The following is a 19,834-nucleotide window of genomic DNA, read 5'->3' as shown; positions in this document are numbered from 1 at the left end:
AACCCCAATCTACTACTCGCCCGCCATCTGTCGGTGTAGAAAAGAAATATTAGTGGCAAGCGACTACGCTCCCCGAAAACGTCAAAATTTAATTCAGTTATTTTGAAAAATAGAAATGGAGGAAGTTCTGTTGTGGTCTGTGTTCACAACTTGTGTTGCAAAAAACATTCAGACCAACCGCAGGAAACAGAGAAAGCGGTCAAAATGGTGCAGACAGTGGCTGCTAAAGCGAAAGCAGATTTGTCACGTAAATTTACTGCGAGAGTTGCAGGGCGAACCTGTTTTGTTTTACATAACCTCGTGTTCCATTTCCTCGCACATTGGCACTCCAATTTCATCTTCAATTGTACTCCTGCTTGGTCTTGGCGTTTCTTGATCACTAAGAAAGCCAAGTAGATCAAAATACCATAACGGTGGCTGGTATACTTGATCTACTCCTACACCAGATCTTCTAGATTTCTGAACTTTGGATAACTCTTTTCGGTAAACAGTTCGCTGACAGACTAATTTACTTGACTTGCCTTCATGAACTCATCTTTCAGGAAAGCGTAAATAGCTTCACATGTGTTGGGTATTATTTCACTCAATGCTTGTTTCGATATTGCAGATGAAAATTCCAAATCATTGTAGCTCCTTCCTGTTGCTAGGAATCTTAATGTTACTGCCAGGCGTTCATGAGGAGAAATTTCCCTTCTCATACAAGTATTTTTCTCATAATATGAGGGGTTACATGCTTTAAGAGATAATTATAAGTTTCGACATCCATCCGCAAATAATTTCGCCAGTTCGCAACGAAATTATTTTTTTATTACCGTTTCTCTGTTTGCCGAGGCGCCAACTGCCCGCAATTTTTCAATTAGAGCATTGTATGCTGCTGTCTTTTGTCTCGGTCACTCTATTCTTTACTTTTAATCTTCCACAAACATGGGTGGTTTCTGTATATTTCAATGAATTCACTTACAAACTCTCGAGAACACTGACGAGTATCAGCCATTTTAATGCCCTGTGCACACAAATACAAACAATAGACTGAGCAAACAGCTGTTTCGCGCCAGATTTGCGACGATCTCCTGTCCACACGCTCCAACTTGTCTGCGCAGATGTGGTTTGAACCGACAGATTTGAGAGGTTTCGCTCAAACCTCCAACTCCAACTTCCAGGTTTGCACACACCTCAGGTTAGTGCAAATCTTCTGTTCACACGCAACGATCTGTCTGCGCAGATGTGATGTGCGCAGACATTTGCGCAGATAGATCGTTGCGTGTGGACGGGCCTTTACGCTGTCGTTGGATATCTATGATAGTAGCGTTCCGACTTCGGTATCTTTGGAATTCCCACACTACACAAGTTTGTTGTTTAAGTTGCAAGTTTGTGGAATGTGGATAATGATGAGGATACAGGTTGTGTATTGTGTATGTTGACACAGAGACGCGGAAAAGTTACAAAGTAAAATTATACTCAACCGGTTTCTTTCTTCCAGCAGATCGAGGTAACACTTCAGTCAGTATGAAACATTCTGTCATTAAATTAACAGCATTCATTGTGTTAATAGCTGTCGTAAACAAACTTGACATGACAGAATTGCTAGTTTAATTAATGATAAAGCAAAGCTCAAGTTTGCTGGAAATATGAAATTAAAGTTGCGTACCCCAGTTTGTAAAATTGTATTCATTAGGACGAACACAGAATAAGACGTCAGAGATGTAGAATGATATAAAAATTAAGTTGTTGATCGTGAGACCTAATGGGGAAGAGATTAAGCTACTTCTCAGTGACGCTTCTAGTGCTGTTTAACTATTACATATTAACATTTTCGTAAATAGTGGTCTGTGTTGTTGAATGGGGGAGACTGTTAGATCTTGGATCATTAATAAATTAATCGATTGGAGACTGATGGCCTGATTCCCATTCATAGAAAGTAGCAAGATCATGAGCCACAATTTCAGACAGAATTCAGACTTCTTAAATTATTTAGTAATACCTGTGAGTGATTTATTCTGAACTAGGCCATCAGCACTTATTTGCCATCAGATTGAGTACAAAATACACAATTATCCAAATGAAGCTGTTTGAAATTTTAAGAAAGTTTAGAAACTGAACAAATTTTTTATTTCAATGTCAAGGTGACACCACCAGCAACTACTGACATGTTTCACTAACAAAATATTGCAAAATTTTTGAGATGATGTTTTCTAGAGTAGTGTCATACCTTAACAACATCAACAAAAACATCATCAGCAAATCACAGTCTAGGTTTCAGAAGAGTTAATCTACTGAGAATGCCATTTGTACGCCCACTTGCCAGTTTTACAAGCATTAGATAGTAAAATAGTGCTTGGTGATATTTTCTGCAACCTACCTAAGGTGTTTGACTATGTGAGTCACACTATTCTCGTAGATAAATTGAAGTTTATGGGACTGATAATATAGCTGACCAATGGATAATGTCATGTCTAACAAAAGAATGCAGAAAGGTGTATGTAATAATTCAACCAATATAGTCCAGGGACATAATTCTCTCTGAGGACAAATCATGTATTGGGTTCTCCAAGGCTCAATCTTAGGTGCACAATTGTTCCTCATACAAATAAATGATCATTTGTCTAGTGTCAAACAAGCAGAATTTACTTTTTGCAGGTGACACTAGTATTGTAACCAATCCAAGCATACATACACAAAAAGAAGAAATGGCAAACAAAGTTTTTAAAAGTATCATTGATTGGTTTTCTGCAAATGGTCTGACCCTCAATTTTAAAAAGACATAATATATTCAGTTCTGTACATCTAGGGGTACTACACCTGTGATGATTGGGGAAATAATAAATAGGGTGGAGACTTCAAAATTCGTAGCTGTTCATATTGGTGAGAGTTTAAATTGGAAAAAACACAGTTTGGAACACCTGAAACAAGTTAGTTAAGCCACATTTGCAGTCACAAGGGAAACTCCCCATCATACCCCCCTCATATTTATTTGTAACAAGCAAAATAGAAACAGTGAATGGTCCAAGAACAAGAAGTGCAATAAAGGGGAGCCAGAAGCTGCAACAGTGTCGTGGGTAAGTGGTCATGGTGTTGGAGTGCTAAGTGGATGAGCCGTGTTCACAACTCACTCGTTCCATATACATATATGCATTTTTCACAACATTATGAACTGTCCGTCCAGTCATTGAAATGTTTGTTCTCTTTCTGTAGTCTCGACCGTTGTCATACTATATTTTGGTTACAGAATATGAGTCGTGGTAAGAATGCGTTACTGTCACAAGTAAATGTGATGAACAGTGAGAACAGGCAAGATACCAGGTAGACATCTCACAGAAATGAAAACACAAATAAATGAGTGTGAACTATGTTACAACAAAGGGATTCAGGAATCAAGACATCCGAAACATATATTGACATAGCACAGAGAAACTGTGTGATTGTGAAACTGTTGTGTTCATTTGTTGCAGGGTATGTGACAGACTAATATTTTTTCATCATTTCCTTGGGAGTGATCATGTTGAAATACATACAAACACCTGCATTGGGCAAGGAGGCATATCTCCCTCACTTATCAGTCGTACAAATTAGATGGCTTCATACTAGATTCCAATTGTATGATACATGTACTGTCACTAATGCCCTGTATGATGCATCAGATTTTTTTCCAGTGGACGATTCGGTTGACTTGTCACCTTGTCATCAAATGTTTGCAGTTACCATTCGAAAGCCACTTCTTTTTGGCTGCTGATAGAGTTGTTGTGCAGAATTAACTGTCATTATAGGTCCCAACCTTACACCTCGCTGTTGCAAACGGAATTTACACTATGACGCAGGCACTAATTTGAATAAAGCGAACAGCGAACAAAGAAAAAAATAATTGGTACAAGGAGGTTTGAACATGGCTTGCATGCATGGCAGTCCAATACCCTAACCACTGAACCACAATGCCATCTCTCTTCGCGGCTGCTCTAATGCTTGATATATGATCAGCTTTTGGTGGTCTGTCCACTGGGCTTTCTTATCACTGAATATGGGAGGTGGGGGGGGGGGGGGGGTGCGCGTTAGAATCATTGCAAATCTTCGGAAAAGACAAATCATTAAGTTAACGTATTTCACAAATTTTCATTCAAAAATGTCATACGAAACAATATTCTGGGGTAACTCATCTTTACCCCTCAGGGGGCTCAGCGTTTAGTTGCAGGGTACGGGCTTGGCGACCCTGGGGTCCCTGAGCTGGGGACTGGGGAAGCGCCACCAGTCCTCAATACCATAAGCTCTGAGCGTGCTTCAACAACCACCGTAAGGCACAACAGTGGAACGTTGTACGGTACAGAGCCCGGGGATCTCAGCTTAACTGCCTGGGCCGTGATGGTGGTATAAACCTCTGTTAAAAACCCCTCAATCTCAAGGTGTGCTGCACGCCGAGGAGACACATGGCTGTTGAAGTGGAACAGTTGCTAGCGGGCGACCTCTGGGGAACCTGCAACCCCCCCCCCCCCCCCCCCCCCCCCCACTTGTATTAGGCTTACCCAGGCAAGTGGGGCTCTATCTGGTTGGACATTCCTTCCCCTAGCTGCTCGTGGGACCACCATGAAACAAAATACGAATAATGTGCAAGCACAAGTCTCTAAGAAAGGAAAGTTCAGTGCTTTACAGTATGACCCCCCAATCATTCCCTTCCCTGTCGACACCAGGGGAGGAATGGCAGTCTAAATTATGTGGTGCAACGTATTCTCCTCGATTTCTGGTTTGCAGTCAAACAGATGGGGACTCATTTCTGACCACAAAGCCTCAGTTTTTTGTGGAAAATTTAGAGGACAAGTTTGGAGAAGTTGAGGGCATGTCTACAATGAGGTCTGGAACAGTCCTCATACAGACAGCATCCCCAGCACAGTCACGGGCATTGCTTGCTTGTGACAAGCTCGGTGATGTTGCAGACTCCATTACGCCTCATAACAGCCTCAATATGGTTCAGGGACTTATTTTTCATCGTGACCTGTTGTTGCAGTCTGACGACGAGCTCCGTGCAAATCTGGAACGCGCCGCGGTGTCCACTTTGTATGACGCATCTTCAAGGGACCTAAAGATAGTAGGGTCGCCACCGGCGCCTTCATCTTGGCTTTCAAGGAAGACGCCCTGCCCGAGAAGGTCAAGGTGATGATATATCGATGTGATGTTAAGCCTTACGCCCCTCCTCCCATGCACTGCTTTAAGTGCTGGAGGTTTGGGCGTATGTCATCGTGATGTGATGCCAACCCTACCTGTCGGGATTGTGGACGTGCCTCCCACCCCTACGTTCCATGTTCGCTGCCCCCTGTTTGTGTCAACTGCGGACAGAAACATTCACTTTGCTCGTCAGACTGCGCGGTTTATCAAAAAGAACGGAAGATTATGGAGTATAAGACCTTGGACAGGCTCACTTACGCTAAATGCAAGTACGACCGACTTTACCCTGTGCGCATTTCATCGATGTTTGCTGCAGCAGCCTCGATGTCGCCATCCCTGGCGATGATCCCCCAAGCTCAGCCGCTTTTTGTGGGCCCTCCAGCCCGGCCGTCTATTCCTGCCCCCCAGGTAGTTGGGGGAACACCCTCTTCCGTTGCTCCCCTGTTATCAACATTGGGAGTAACAACCCCTCCTTCTTTGGGGACTTCAGCCCCCACCTCTGATCCGGAGACGTGCCAGCCTCCTCCAGCTCCCCTCGTGCGGAAGGGATCTCTTGGTGCCCTCCCTTCCACGGTTACTCCCCCTCCAGATGTCAGCCAGTGGCTGAAGAAGCCACCACCTGAAGGCCGTAGGGCTTCCAGGTCTTCCTCGGTCCATGAGCCTGGGTTGGAAAAGCCCACCCAGCCTGATAAACCGAAGGGCAAACGGGACCCTACCAAAAAGAAGAAAAAGCCAAAGGAGAAGGACATAGAGACAGAAAAGGAGTTCACCACTGCACCTGAAGGTGATGTGGAGCATCTGGCGTCCCCTCAGGAGCTAGATGCTGCTCGACCTGCAGCTCCTATGGAAGTTGATCAGGCTACTTCGCAATCGGTGGCGGCGAACGTTTCTATGGCGTAACCTATCCCCCCCCCCCCCCCCCAGATTCTTTCATGTCTTTACAATCGGATACTATTATCCTTCAATGGAATTGCCGTGGTTTTTTCCACCACTTTGCTGAGTTGAAACAGCTTTTGTGCCACTTCCCTGCCACTTGTCTGGCCCTACAGGAAACCTGGTTTCCCGTTCGGCAGACCCCTCCCTCTGTGGCTGCCAGGGTTACTATAAGAACCGTGTAGAATATGACAGGGTGTCTGGCAGTGTCTGTGTTTATGTTCTTGCCACTGTTCCTAATGCCCCAGTGCCACTTCACATGGCTCTTGAGGCTGTGGCTGTTAAAAGTCCAGGCAGGAATGGAGCTTACCATCTGTTCCCTCTACCTTCCCCCGTATGAGGTTGTCCCTCTTGCCGACCTTGCTGCCTTTTGGGAGACTTTAATGCCCACCACCCTTTATGGGGTGGGGCCCAGATCTCAAGCCAAGGTAGGGATGTTGAGGCTCTCTTGGCACAGCAGGACGTTTGCCTCCTTAACACTGGTGCTCCCACATATTTTAGCTTAACTCATGGCACATACTTGGCCATTGACCTCTCTCTTTGTAGCCCAGGTCTTCTTCCATACCTCAGTTGGAGGGTCCACGACGACCTCTGTGGTAGCGATCACTTTCCTATCCTGGTTTCTCTTCTTCAATCCCAACCCCCTGACCAGCTGCCACGATGGTCTCTTCGTGGAGCTGATTGGGCGGCTACTATGGCCATTGCTCCGCTTCCTGGTGACATTGATTTGTCAGTGGACGAGGTCACTATGGCCATTGTTTATGCTGCCGAGGCAACTGTCCCCTGCTCTTCAAGTACCCTAAGGCGTAAGTCAGTCCCTTGGTGGACACCAGAGATTGCAGAAGCTATCCAGGACTGCTGGCGAGCCCTGCAACGACACCGGCGTCATCCTTCCCTAGAGAATCTGGTTGCCTTTAAACGGCTGCGAGCCCGGGCTCGGCGGTTAATCCGGCGGAGCAAACAGGACTGCTGGGAACAATACGTTGCCACCATAGGTTCTCGCACCTCCCCATCTCAGGTGTGGTCGCGGGTTCGGCGCATTTTTGGCTTTCACCCTCGTGCGTCTGTCCCTTGCCTTTCTCTTTGGGGTACACTTTGTACTGACCCAATCGCCATCGCCAAACACCTGGCGGAGTACTTTGCTCGTATTTCTGCGACAGCAGGCTACAGCGCAGAATTCCGCACCATTAAAGAGCAGGCTGAGCGTATGCAGTTGTCGTTTCACACGCACCGTTGGGAATGATAAAACGCCCCATTTAGTGAATGGGAGTTCCAATGTGCCCTTACAGCTTGCCCCAATACCTCTCCAGGTCCAGACCAAATTCACAACCAGTTTCTTCGCCATCTCTCGGCGCACTGTGAGGGTGAATTACTCGCCCTGTTTAACTGCATCTTGACGGAGGGCGTTTTCCTAACTCGTTGGCTGGATAGCTGGTGGTTGATAGCTATCGCCCTATCAGCCTTACTAACAATATGCAAACTCCTGGAACGGATGGTGAGTCGGTGGCTCATGTGGATCCTCAAAGCTTGGGGCCTCCTAGCCCAGCAACAGGGGGGCTTCCATCAGGGCTGCTCAGCAATCGACAATTTAGTCTCGCTAGAGTCAGCTATTCGTACAGCTTTTACTTGGCGAGAACATCTAGTTGCTGTTTTCTTTGATCTTCGGAAGGCGTACAATACCACCTGGCGCCATCATATCCTTGCTATGTTGCACGAATGGGGCTTATGGGGTCCACTTCTGATTTTTCTATGGAATTTTCTCTCCAATTGCTCCTTTCGGGTTGAGTTGGCACATATTGTGGCTCTGCTCATATTCAGGGGAATGGTGTGCCACAGGGCTCGGTTCTCAGTGTTCCCCTCTTTTTGGTGGCAATTAATGGTCTTGCGGCTGCGGTGGGCTCATCGGTCTGTTCCTCTCTATATGCCGATGACTTTTGTCTTTATTACAGTTCCCCAAGCATCAGTGCCGCTGAACGGCTGCTGCAGGGAGCTATCCGTAAGGCACATTTTTGGGCATCCAACCATGGTTTTCAGTTCTCAGCCTCTAAGACCCGAGTGATGCACTTCTGTCGTCGTCGAACGGTCCACCTCCACCCAGAGCTCACCTTGCCAATGAACTCCTTCGTATTGACGAGACGCATCGCTTCCTTGGCATGCTGTTTGATGCTCAGCTCACTTGGACACCTCATCTTCGCGAGCTTAAACAATGGTGCTGGCGGCACCTCAACATCCTTCGCTGCCTCAGCCACGCCGTTTCGCGGGCTGCATGTACAACCCTCCTACAGCTCTATAAGGCCTTAGTCCAGTCCCGTCTCGACTACGGGAGCATGGTGTATGACTCAGCAGCACCTTCAACGTTGCAGATCCTCGACCCGACTCTCCATTGTGGTGTCAGACTGGCGACAGGTGCCTTCCGCACTAGTCCGTTGACTAGCCTTCTTGTAGAAGCTGGAATCCCTCCCCTACGATTCCGCCTACAACAGTTGCTTGCATCATACATCGCCCGCGTCCATGCCTCGCCCGACCACCCAAACCGCAGACTCCTTTTTCCATCTTCTGCACTCCCCTCCCCACGACGGCGGCCTGGTTCGGGTCTCCCGATCGCCATCCGCATTCATTCCCTTCTCTCGTCACTAGAGTCCTTTCCCCTTCCTCCATCCTCCCGGCCCTCTTCTTTTACCCCTCCTTGGTCCCTCCCTCGCTTGTGGCTTTGCTTGGGTTTGTCCTGCGACTCCAAGTCCTCTGTTCCACCTGCCAGTCTTCGTCAACAATTCCTGGCTCTTCTTGCCTCATTCCACGATGCAGCTGTAGTCTACACTGATGGTTCTGTGGTCGATGGACGCACCGGGTTTGCTTTCATCCACGGCGACTATGTTGAGCAGCATTCCCTGCCTTGTGGGAGCAGTGTTTTCACTGCGGAGCTGGTTGCTCTTTATCGTGCACTCGCTCACCTTTCCTCCTGCCCTGGGGAGTCATTTGTCATATGCAGTGACTCCCTGAGTGGATTGCAAGCACTCGACCAGTGTTTTTCTTGGGACCCTTTTGTGCGCGGTATTCAGGATGCTGTTTTTGCTCTCGCCGAGTGTGGTCGTTCAGTGACATTTGTGTGGACACTGGGCCACATCGGCTTTCCAGGAAATGAACATGTCGATTGGTTGGCCAAGCAGGCCACCTCTTCGCCACCCTTGGAGCTTGGTCTCGTGGAAAGAGACCTCCGGTCAGCCCTACATCGCAAGGTCCACGATGTCTGGAGCTCTGAATGGTCTGTCTTGAACACACCAAATAAACTCTGCATGGTCAAGCCGTCCACGGCCGTATGGTACTCATCCTTGAAGGGCACGCATAGGGACTCGGTTGTTCTCTGCCGTCTCCGAATTGGACATACGCGGTTGACCCACAGCTATCTTCTTCGTTGTGTTGCTGTGATGCAGGGCTGACAGTGGTCCATCTTCTGATGGACTGCCCCCTTTTAGCCCACTTCCGGCAGTCCTTTAATTTACCAGCTGCACTTCCTTTAATTCTCGGTGACGATGCCTCTATAGCTGACTCAGTTTAAGTTTTATCCGTGGAGCTGTGTGTGCACTGTGTGGGCACTCTCGCATGATTTCTCAGGCTACACCCACTCCAGCGACTTTTAATTGTGACGTGGATACCAAAATAGTGTCATTTATAGTAACAAGTTGTGTTGGTACCTCTATCAACGCTTTCCAGCTGGAGGTTCTTCGTTTGCCGTTGAGTGGTTGACCTTTTACCTGATCCATCAACCGCTGTAGTCTGTTTTACTCTAGTCAACTATTTGCTCTGCTCCTTTTAAGTGTCCTTTATTTTGTGGTACTGCGGTGTTCATTTTAGCACTGTTCCCCTTGGTGTTCCCTCCCTCTGGGTGCAGAGGTTACGCTTTTACTGTATAGGCCTTTTACAAGTATGTCTGTTTGGAACTGGGGACTGATGACCTCAATGTTTAGCCCCCATCAAACCCAAAAACCAACCAACCAACTCATCTTTAAGAAAGAAAGTCTTCATTGCTCAAAAACGTGCTGTAAGAATAATATGTGGTGCTCGGCCATGATCATCTTGTACACATCTGTTTAAGGAGTTGAGCATTCTGGCTACTGCTTTCCAGTACATTTATTCTCTCATGACGTGTATGGTAAATAAACAACTACAGTTGAAAACGAACAATGATATACATAATTACGATACCAAAAGGAAAAATTTTAGTTATGGAAATATCAAGTGGAAATTATCTGTAATACTGAGGAATTGTTACATAAATAAAAGTAAATTATATTTTTAACAGAAGTAAGTGAGGCCAGTAAAACATAAACATGCATAGAACTTGTAGTAGGATTTCTTGCTAAACTAATGTTTTTTTATTTTGTTTGATACGAAATTTGGCCAGCCGCAACAATGTTGTGCTGAGTGCTACAGCAAATGGTATGTGGAATCGGCTTATGATAATTCATGAACAGCCATCTACAATGGTTAGTTTCACATTCCACATATAATTTTGCTCAATAAATCTTAATGATGTGGAACGAGTCAGTTTACAATCACACTATCAATTAATTTGTACATATGGTTACATGCTGAAACTGCTATGGTTTTTTTTAATAAAAATGATATACTGATCTGAATTAGTAGTTCTTACCGGCCACCTTTTGGACATTAGAATAATGGTAATACTTCTGTGGAATAGAAGGAGTTGTCAAAGAGAAACTTTATCAGTTTGTTTTCAAATTTTCCTTTGGTGGCTGTCAGACACTTTATATCCTGGGCATGTGACCAAAAGTTTTTGTTGCAATATTGTTCACTCCTTTATGTGCTAAAGACAACCTTAATGTGTCTCTAGAGCAGTGTAGAATATGACAGGGTGTCTGGCGGTGTCTGTGTTTATGTTCTTGCCACAGACTTTCTTCAGGTTGGGAATAAGTGATGTGTGCTCATTTCAGGAATCTGTTTCAATCTCAGGACATTAACAGTGATGACTTTCTGTGTTCTAAATGCTTTGACAGAATATCAACAATGACAGGAAATGAACAAGATGAAATCTTTCATGGTGCATCAAGAATTACATTCTCTCAATCAGTCAGCTATAGAAGTAGGTGTAAGTCCAGTTAAGAAACTGTGGTCAGTGAAGTCAAGAAAGCACAGAAAGAGCTTCAGCCCACTTCTGACAATACAAAACCCCTTTCTTCAATAGGTAAGGGTAGTTCTCCTCACCCTTGTTGATCTTATCCATCACCAGCTTTAACTCTGAATCCTCATTCTGATAATTCTCAGTTCTGTGAAATTAAATCAGGATACTCAGCCAGTATCACATTGACCTTCTAAGCCAACTGACCATCTCCCTCCAGATCTTGTTCATCCTGGTCCTGATAATCAAACATTTGATTTAAGGTGTCTGTGCCCATGTTGTCAATGCCCTCGAAGTGTGTTATCCTGAACTGAAAAGCTGATACTCATTTTTTATCTTCAAGCAATCCGTCCAGTTCTTCTAGGGCGCCCCAACACCCAACTAAGGGCCTGATTGTCAGTCACAAGTTCAAATGTCTGGTGCGCCAAATACAGCTTAAATTTTTCCAGAGCAAATACGACTGCTAATGCTTCAAGCTCATAAACAGAATACTGCTGCTCAAAGTGATTAAGTGAATTTGAAACAAAGGCAACTGGACAATGCCCTTCTCCATCTTCTTGTAGGACAGCGGCCCCTATACTTGTCTGTGGTGCAGCAGTCTTATCAATAAAAATCTTGTCAAAATCCAGCATTGCTAACACCAGTGCCATCACCACAGCTTCTTTGATATTGAGGAAAGCAGCATCTTGACACTCACCCCACTGAAATTTCACTGCTTTCTTCCTCAAAACATTCAAGGGGGCTGCCCTTTGGGAAAATCCAGGAATGAACTTGCTAAAAAAAACTGGGCGTACCTATAAATTTTGCCACGTGCTTCACATTACAGGGCGTAGGAAATCATCTGACTCTTTCACTATCTATAGTGAGCCCCTCTGCAGATACCATGTGTCCAAGGAACTGTATCAAGGGGCAACCAAACCTCACCTTGTCAGGATTGATCGAACACTATCTCAAAGTCTCAGAAATGATCTTCCATAGATACACTATAAAGTACCGCATAATCTAAGTGATGATACAAGATCTCAAATTTAATCCCCTCAAAGACTCTATCCAGGAAGTTGTGACAATACTGCAGCACCTGTTGAAAGGCCAAACAAAACACGGTTAAATTAATGTAAGTTCCAATCTGTACTAAATGCAGTTAATGCTTTAGACGTCTCTTCAAGGTATATTTGGTAGTATGCCTGATCTAAATCTAGAGTGCTGAAAATCTTAGCTCCCTTAAACTATGCGAAACAGGAGTGGAGATGGGATAATGGTACCAAATGCAAAATTATCTTCTTATTAAGTTCATGGTAGTCAACAACAGGCTGAATTCCTCCTTGCGGCTTCGTAACCATGAATATAAGGGAAGACTAAGGCACAGAGGATGGTTGGATAACCTCCTGTAGGAACATCTTCTCTACTGTGAGCTTTAGCTGTTTCATGCGAGGAGGAGACAATCTATAAGGCAATCTCCGTGCAGGTACGTCATCACTTACCTCAGTTTTGTGTTTCATCAAATGAGTAAGTGCCAATCTCCCATGAAACTGTTCTATCATTTTACACAACTATACCCCTGGCAGCAACTACCGTTTCCTTCCCTGTACCTTCCCTTGGTGTTTCGCACCCTGATGTTGACAAAACTTTTTTTTTTTTTTCAAACTAAACTGAAAATACTAATCGGACAACTTGGGCATGAGGCTGACCTTGACAATGAAATCAGATCCTAGTACCAGGCTTGTTGTAAAATTATCCACAGTCCTAACCAGTACTTTCCACCTGAAGTTATCAGTCCACAATTTTACCGTGACCGATCCTATAACTTCAACCTGTGATTTGTTAGCCACAGTATACCATCCTCCAGCAGATTTTATTGTTGGAAATTTAAAATGTGATTGGTTCTTTTCCATCCACCAGCTATCAGTGGCTGTAATGGCACTTCCAGAATCCAGTAATCCACAGATGGGTTCCTTGTAAACATACCAACACACAAATGGGAAGGTCCCTACCCTTGGTTCCAATATTGCAGCTATATGGTATTTGCTGTTAACTCTCCTCTGCCGCCACTTCCTTAATTGTCAGATCTCTATTCTGATCACAAAACATCTATATGCGATCCCTCTTTCTGCATCTAAAATATTTAATCTGACTTCTATAACGATTATTTTGCCTTCTTCCAACCTCCTGGTTGCACCAGACCTGGAGATTAACCCGCCTTCTTTTGGCCTTATACATTATTCCCTAAACCTGACATGATAGTTCCCTCAACTGTTGACAGTTGTGTGGTGCTTGACACAGTACCACTCGCAACCTACCATCCAGTCTTAGTCCATGGCGTACCACTTGTTTTTCAGCGTAGCTCAACCCCAGTGCCTGAACACTTCATTTTACTCTCCATATATAGTCACCTATCATTTCTTAGGGTGTCTGCTCTCTACTGTAATGTACATACACCAACCCTTGGAGGGCAAGTTCGGATATCATCTCCACTACAGTTTGACTATGGAGTTAGCTAAATCCCTCCCCACGATCTACAGCCCTTTGCACATAAGATATGAAACCACACTCCACCTGTGATGTGATTAAAACAATTAATTCAGTATCTGCAATTCCAGACAATCCAGCTTTCTCGTGCAAATCAACTGGCATATACAAAAACTTAACTACATTATCAATGTAACTATCACACATCATACCAATAGCACTCATAAAATTCTGCAAAGGATGGGGCAGTTTACCAAGTACTATTGCCCCCTTATTCCCACCAATCACTAACCCTGAATTCCATTGGCCCTGCACTTCTTCATCTTCCACACCACCACCATTACCCAACTCCACCTACTGCAAAAATTCACTTAGGTCATCTTGCAATTGCTCCAACTGCCTCAGCATTTTCTCTGCTCTCCTAATTTTCCAAGAATTTTCCACCTGTTTTGGTAATGTTCTATCTTTGTCCTTAATCTCCGCTGCTGGCCAGTGATGGTTTACTGATACGGAAAAAATCTCTAACTGCTTGCAAATTGGTGACTGCTTCTTTAATAGACAGTAGCGTGTCACTTACCATTTCACTACCACAGAATGAAACAGAAACAGGCACTTCCCCCAAATTCTTGAGTGTGCCAAGCAGCTCCTGCACCATACCTTCACCCTCGCTTCCTCGAATTTTAGTTCCTCGTGCCTTGACAGGTGTGGGTCTTGTACAGCTCATCTGCTCAGTCTGAAACAATTGCAAAATAATTGTACAGCTCATCTGCTCAGTCTGAAACAATTGCAAAATAATTAACAAATCAACAGCAGACCAGCCTCGGCTCCTACACACCTAAACCACACTCTGTACTAACAGTTTTTGTCCTGATATTGTAGGACTGGAGGGCTGGATTATTAAATGTCGAGGTTAGAATGCAATCAATCTTTTTAATTTCTTTAAATGGGTTTCAACAATTAAAAATCAAGCTCTGCTGAATGTTCAACGCCCATTGTCAGCTGTATGATAACAGGAAGCGAATGCCCTCTCGGTCCTGATGGAGCTCTGGATCGTGGCCGACCTCTCTAGAAGTTACCCTGCAAGCTCAGGTGGTGAGACTTGAACCCAGGCCAAACGTACAACATGCTGTGGCAGGTTCCGTGTGACTAAGACCACAATCACTTTCTTAATCCTGGAAGTAACTAAGCGCTTTAGCAGAGGGCTTAACAGCTTAAGCTTCCAATGAACAATTAAATGTTTTCATTGGCCCTTCTTAACTCTAAGGGGTATGGCTGATGCCTGAAACTCAACTTCTTAGGGCCATGATAAATATAAATATCACAGAACAAGAAAGGGCAGTAGGCAACTTTAGTACTGGGGTAAGGTAGCTGATGACCATGTGTTAATTGTGCATTCTATTTTACATGGATTTGTATATATAGAATCATTGTTTGTAATTAGTCAGTGATTTCTTTTAATTTGTGTGTGTGTGTGTGTGTGTGTGTGTGTGTGTGTGTGTGTGTTTGTGTGTGTGTGTGTTTTTCATTACACAAGAAATCAATTGCAGAGATTTGTGTCCATATGTACATACTAATTTAATGTCCCTTGTGTTTGCAGTACGAGTCAGCATGAGCACAGTCTCATCCCACTCTGATAAGGATCTGGACCTGTCAAATGCAAATAGAGCTGTATGGCTAGTCAAGGTGTGTATGTCTGCAGAAATGTTTGTTAGAGCTGGGTTTTAATTCTAGCATCAATGATTGAAATGGGGAAATACTGAAATTAAATAATATGTACATTCAGGAAATTTTGTCAGGGATATTGTAGAAATATCTCGTCTAAAGAGCTTAGTTCTTTTGTCTTTCACATTTAATACCTTTCTAGTTTGTAGTATAATTTTACAGTTACACTTAAATAATGCCTGGAGCTGTTTTCTCCAAACTTGGTACTCCTATGACTTAGTACACAGGAAAAAGTAACTGGATGTAAGAACAACACTATATGCCTAAGAGTAATGCTGGGGAGTTGGCACTTCTGGAATTTCTGGAGCTAATTTGACAAAACGTAGTGCACTTGTCACCTTCTAACAGGAAAAGGGGATGAAATGCTGCAGAAGTACAAGTGTGGGTAGAAATTCCGGAATGTGGCGACAGTGCATAGGGCTGGGATGCAAGTGGCAAGGCAGGTAGTGGAGATGGCTCACAAAAGTGGGGAAAAAACCGCAGCTATTTGTGTCCTGTCTGCAGTATTTTGCATCACTAAAGTAAGAGTCGAAAGTTCCAGTCACATTTAAGTTCGAGCTAAGTCTCCCCCCCCCCCCCCCCCCTCCCCCCACGCACACTGTTTCTTTAAAATAATTTGTAGAAACAAGTGCCAAAATTTGACAAATTACCCACATCAAAAATATCAGTTGTTTTTCTTCTTAATGTTAGGAATGAGTGAATTACAGTGACACTAAGCTGAAATTTGTAGTACAAAAACTGCAGAGATAGTATAAGATGAACTAAATCACAAATGCACAAGAAATGAATTGCTGGCATTGTGTGTATTTTACAGTGTTATAAACAATGCATGTCGGTGTCCACTGGAACATTGCAGTCCAATTGAATGAATGAATGTTAGAGGTAAAAGATCAGAATGTGAACATAAGGTAGAATACTCTTTGAGGACTTAATTTCAATGGTCTGTGGGAGCAGGGTGTTGTAAATAAAGTTTCTACTGTATCATGTTCATTGGATTTATTCAAATATATCATAGTTGTTGATTTCAGTCGTGGATGCACTACAACCAATGAAGCGAGTGTAGCTAATCTCTCTCTGTACATTTGACGTGTCAAATACTCGATGGCCTCACTACTGATGGATAGTTTCCTTCATCAAGGCCCAATAATGGTGCAGCAGTGTGCTGGGACAGTGTAGTCAGCTGAGACAATGTAACTGCGTATTTAGTAGCTTTGAAGGAGGACATCATATGAAAGGTTTGCAATTATTTCGATGTGATTCTTGAGTTTCTCCCGACGTATTTGATAATCAAAATATCCACGGGTATGCTGCCGGTCTATAGTGCCTAGTGCCCGTTGGACACTATAGACCGGCAGCATACCCGTGGATATTTTGATTAATTATTTCGATGTTGTTTATGTGCCTGTTCACTATCCAAAGCCCAAAAGTTGAGCCCCCTGCGGGCCTGGGGGTTAGAATAGGCCCAAGGTATTCCTGCCTGTTGTAAGAGGCGACTAAAAGGAGTCTCACACCTTTTGGCCGTTGTGATGACCCCCTGTAGGATTTGACTTTTTTTTTTCAAAATTTTCCCAAAGAGTGAGCCAACTGGGGAAGGGGGCCTTACATGGTGCATCGTGTCCATTGTGCATTGAGATCTATAGCCCACTTTCTCGTCGTGGCATTGCAGTCCCGCTCATCCTCCATCACTTGAGCGAGGACACCTTCCTGGGTGCAATTTCCTCCACCCTCTATGCAGTGTTGTTTTCTGCACTGTCGCGACCATGGAACTCTTTGCACCTCATATCCAGCACAGTAGCCAGACTGTTGAGGTGGGGCCACCATGTACCCTGTTGGTTGTAGCCCCCTGACTATACAGGGATTGCTCTGCTGATACCTGCGCCGTTAACTTCCCATGTATGCCAAGGAGTAGATGCCTGTCACCCTGGGGCATCGAGACTCCCGGCAATGGCCATCCTGCCAGGTGGCCTTTGCTGCAGCTGGGTGGTGCCCATGGGGAAGGCCCCTAGTCGGAGTGTGAGGCATCAGGGCGGATGACGCATGACGCATGATGAAGCGTACCATGTCATCACATGCTGGTGATCAAATGCCAGCAGTCTCTAAGCATTCCAAGTCTCAGTACAATGCAAGGAAGTATGATCCTAAATTGTTCCCCTCCCTGGCCACTCCATGGGAGGAACACCAGGCGAAGGATGGCAGCAAACCTTATTTACCCCGGTACCTTGTATGTATGAGAGTTGATGGGGAATCCTTTGTCTCTATGAAGCCTTAGTTTTTGTAGGGCATTTAGAGGACAAGTTTGGGGAGATGGAGGGCTTGTCCAAAATGCTGTCAAGGTCAGTATTGATAAAAACAGCACCCTCTGCCCAGTCATGCTCACTACTCACTTGTGACAAGTTGGGGGATGTTTCCATTACAGTCATGTCTCATAAGAGCTTAAATATTGTCCAAGGTATTATATTCCACAGGGACCTTCTTTTGCAGTCTGACGACGAGTTGTGCGCCAGCTTAGAGCGATGAGGAGTTCATTTCATCCGGCGCGTCCATCGGGGTCCAAGGTATAATCAGGTTGCCACCGGTGCTTTCATCTTGGCCTTCGAGGGTGACACATTACCCAAGAAGGTCAAGGTGATGGTCTATATGTCAAGCCATATATCCCTCCCCCAATGCGATGATTTAAGTTTTGGAAGTTCAGGCATATGTCTTCCCGCTGTACTTCTAGCATCACATGTCGAGATTGTGGGCGTCCATCCCATCCCAATACTTCATGTGCCCTGCCTTCCATCTGTGTCGACTGCGGAGAGCATTGTCCCCCTTGCTCACCAGACTGCAGGATTTTACTGCGAGAATCATGGAATACAAGACCCTGGACCGACTGACCTCCACTGAGGCCGAGAGGAAATTTGAGCACCTACATCCTATGGCTATGACCTATTCTTGTGTCGCTGCTACAAGAACAGATGCAGCCCCATCAGTTCCACAAGTTCCAGTCGGCTCTCAGATCCGGAAGACTACACCTGCCCCCTTGATGGTGGGGACACTTCCCTCCCAGTTGCTCCCACACCACCTACCTCGGGAGCACTGTCCCCCCCTCCCCAATCATTGGGGACCGTCTCACTAGGAAGGGGTCACTTGGGTCACTCCCTTCCCCGGTTTCTGCTAGTAGGAATGATGACACCTGCCAGTGGCTGAAATGTGACAAAGCAGCAGGAATTGCGGCAGTTTTTTCCACCACCTGGCTGAGCTACGGCAGCTGTTAAGCTTTACACCTGCTTTCTGCATTGGCCTCCAGGAAACATGGTTCCCGGCAATGTGGACCCCTGCCCTTCATGGCTACAGGGGATATCACAAGAGCCATAATGAATATAATAGAAGTGTCAGGTGGAGTTTGCGTTTATGTCCTGAACTCGGTATGTTGTGAACCTGTGCCCCTTCAAACACCTCTTGAAGCAGTGGCTGTCAGGATAAGAATGACGCAGGAAACAACTGTCTGCAATGTATATCTTCCTCCAAATGGTGCAGTACCCCTGAACGCATTGGCTGCACTGATTGATCAACTCCCTAAACCTTTCCTGCTTTAACGCTCAGAACCCCTTGTGGGGTGGCACCGTGCTTACTGGCTGAGGCAGAGATGTTGAAAATTTATTGTCACAACTCGATCTCTGCCTCTTAAGTACAGGTACCACCACCGTGCTTACTGGCTGAGGCAGAGATGTTGAAAATTTATTGTTACAACTCGATCCCTGCCTCTTAAATACAGGTACCACCACACATTTCAGAGTAGCACATGGCACATATTTAGCCATTGATCTCTTGGTTTTCAGTCTTGGCCTTCTCCCATCTATCCGCTGGAGCGCACCTGACAATCTGTGTGGTAGTGACCATTTCCCCATTTTCCTGTCACTGCTCCGGCATCAGGCCCATGGATGCCTGCTCAGATGGGCTTTAAACAACGCAGACAGAGACGCTTTCACCTCTGCTGTCACCATTGAATATCCCCCACATGGTAACATCGATGTGATGGTTGAGCAGGTAACTACAACGATCATTTCTGTGGCGGAAAACATGATCCCTTGTTCTTTAGGGTGCCCCCAGTGAAAGACAGTCCCTTGGTGGTTGCTGGAAGTTGCTGAGGCAATTACGGAGCGTTGGTGAGTTCTACAGCAGCATAAGCAGCACCCTTCCCTGGAGCACCTCATAGCCTTTAAATGGGTCCATGCCCACGTTCGCCAGCTCATCAAAAGACGGTAACAGGAGTGTTGGGAGAGATATGTCTCTACCATTGGGTGCCATACGTCACCTTCCCAAGTCTGGGCAAAGATCAAACGAGTTTTTGGGTATCAGACCCCAACAGGTGTTCCCAGTGTTAACATAAATGGCGTGTTATCTACTGACGCAAATGCAATTGCTGAGCACTATGCTCACGCCTCT

At 45.2% G+C, this 19,834-nt stretch overlaps 1 protein-coding gene across 1 annotated transcript in view; it reads left to right on the top strand.

Moving 5' to 3' along the window:
- The first annotated feature begins 1,300 nt into the window (after nt 1–1,300).
- LOC124776663 (general transcription factor IIF subunit 2) overlaps nt 1,301–19,834 on the top strand; it is a 77,291-nt gene continuing 58,757 nt past the window's right edge. The window contains exons 1-2 of the mRNA XM_047251764.1: nt 1,301–1,489; nt 15,282–15,367. Of these exons, the coding sequence (XP_047107720.1) occupies nt 15,293–15,367 (75 nt within the window). The 5' untranslated portion in view covers nt 1,301–1,489; nt 15,282–15,292. The remainder of the gene's footprint in view (nt 1,490–15,281; nt 15,368–19,834) is intronic.

Source organism: Schistocerca piceifrons, chromosome 2 (assembly GCF_021461385.2).
Source record: "Schistocerca piceifrons isolate TAMUIC-IGC-003096 chromosome 2, iqSchPice1.1, whole genome shotgun sequence".
Taxonomy (NCBI): Eukaryota; Metazoa; Arthropoda; class Insecta; order Orthoptera; family Acrididae; genus Schistocerca; species Schistocerca piceifrons.
The sequence above is the reverse complement of the archived record's forward strand: the minus strand, read 5'-3'. Positions and strand labels throughout refer to the sequence as shown.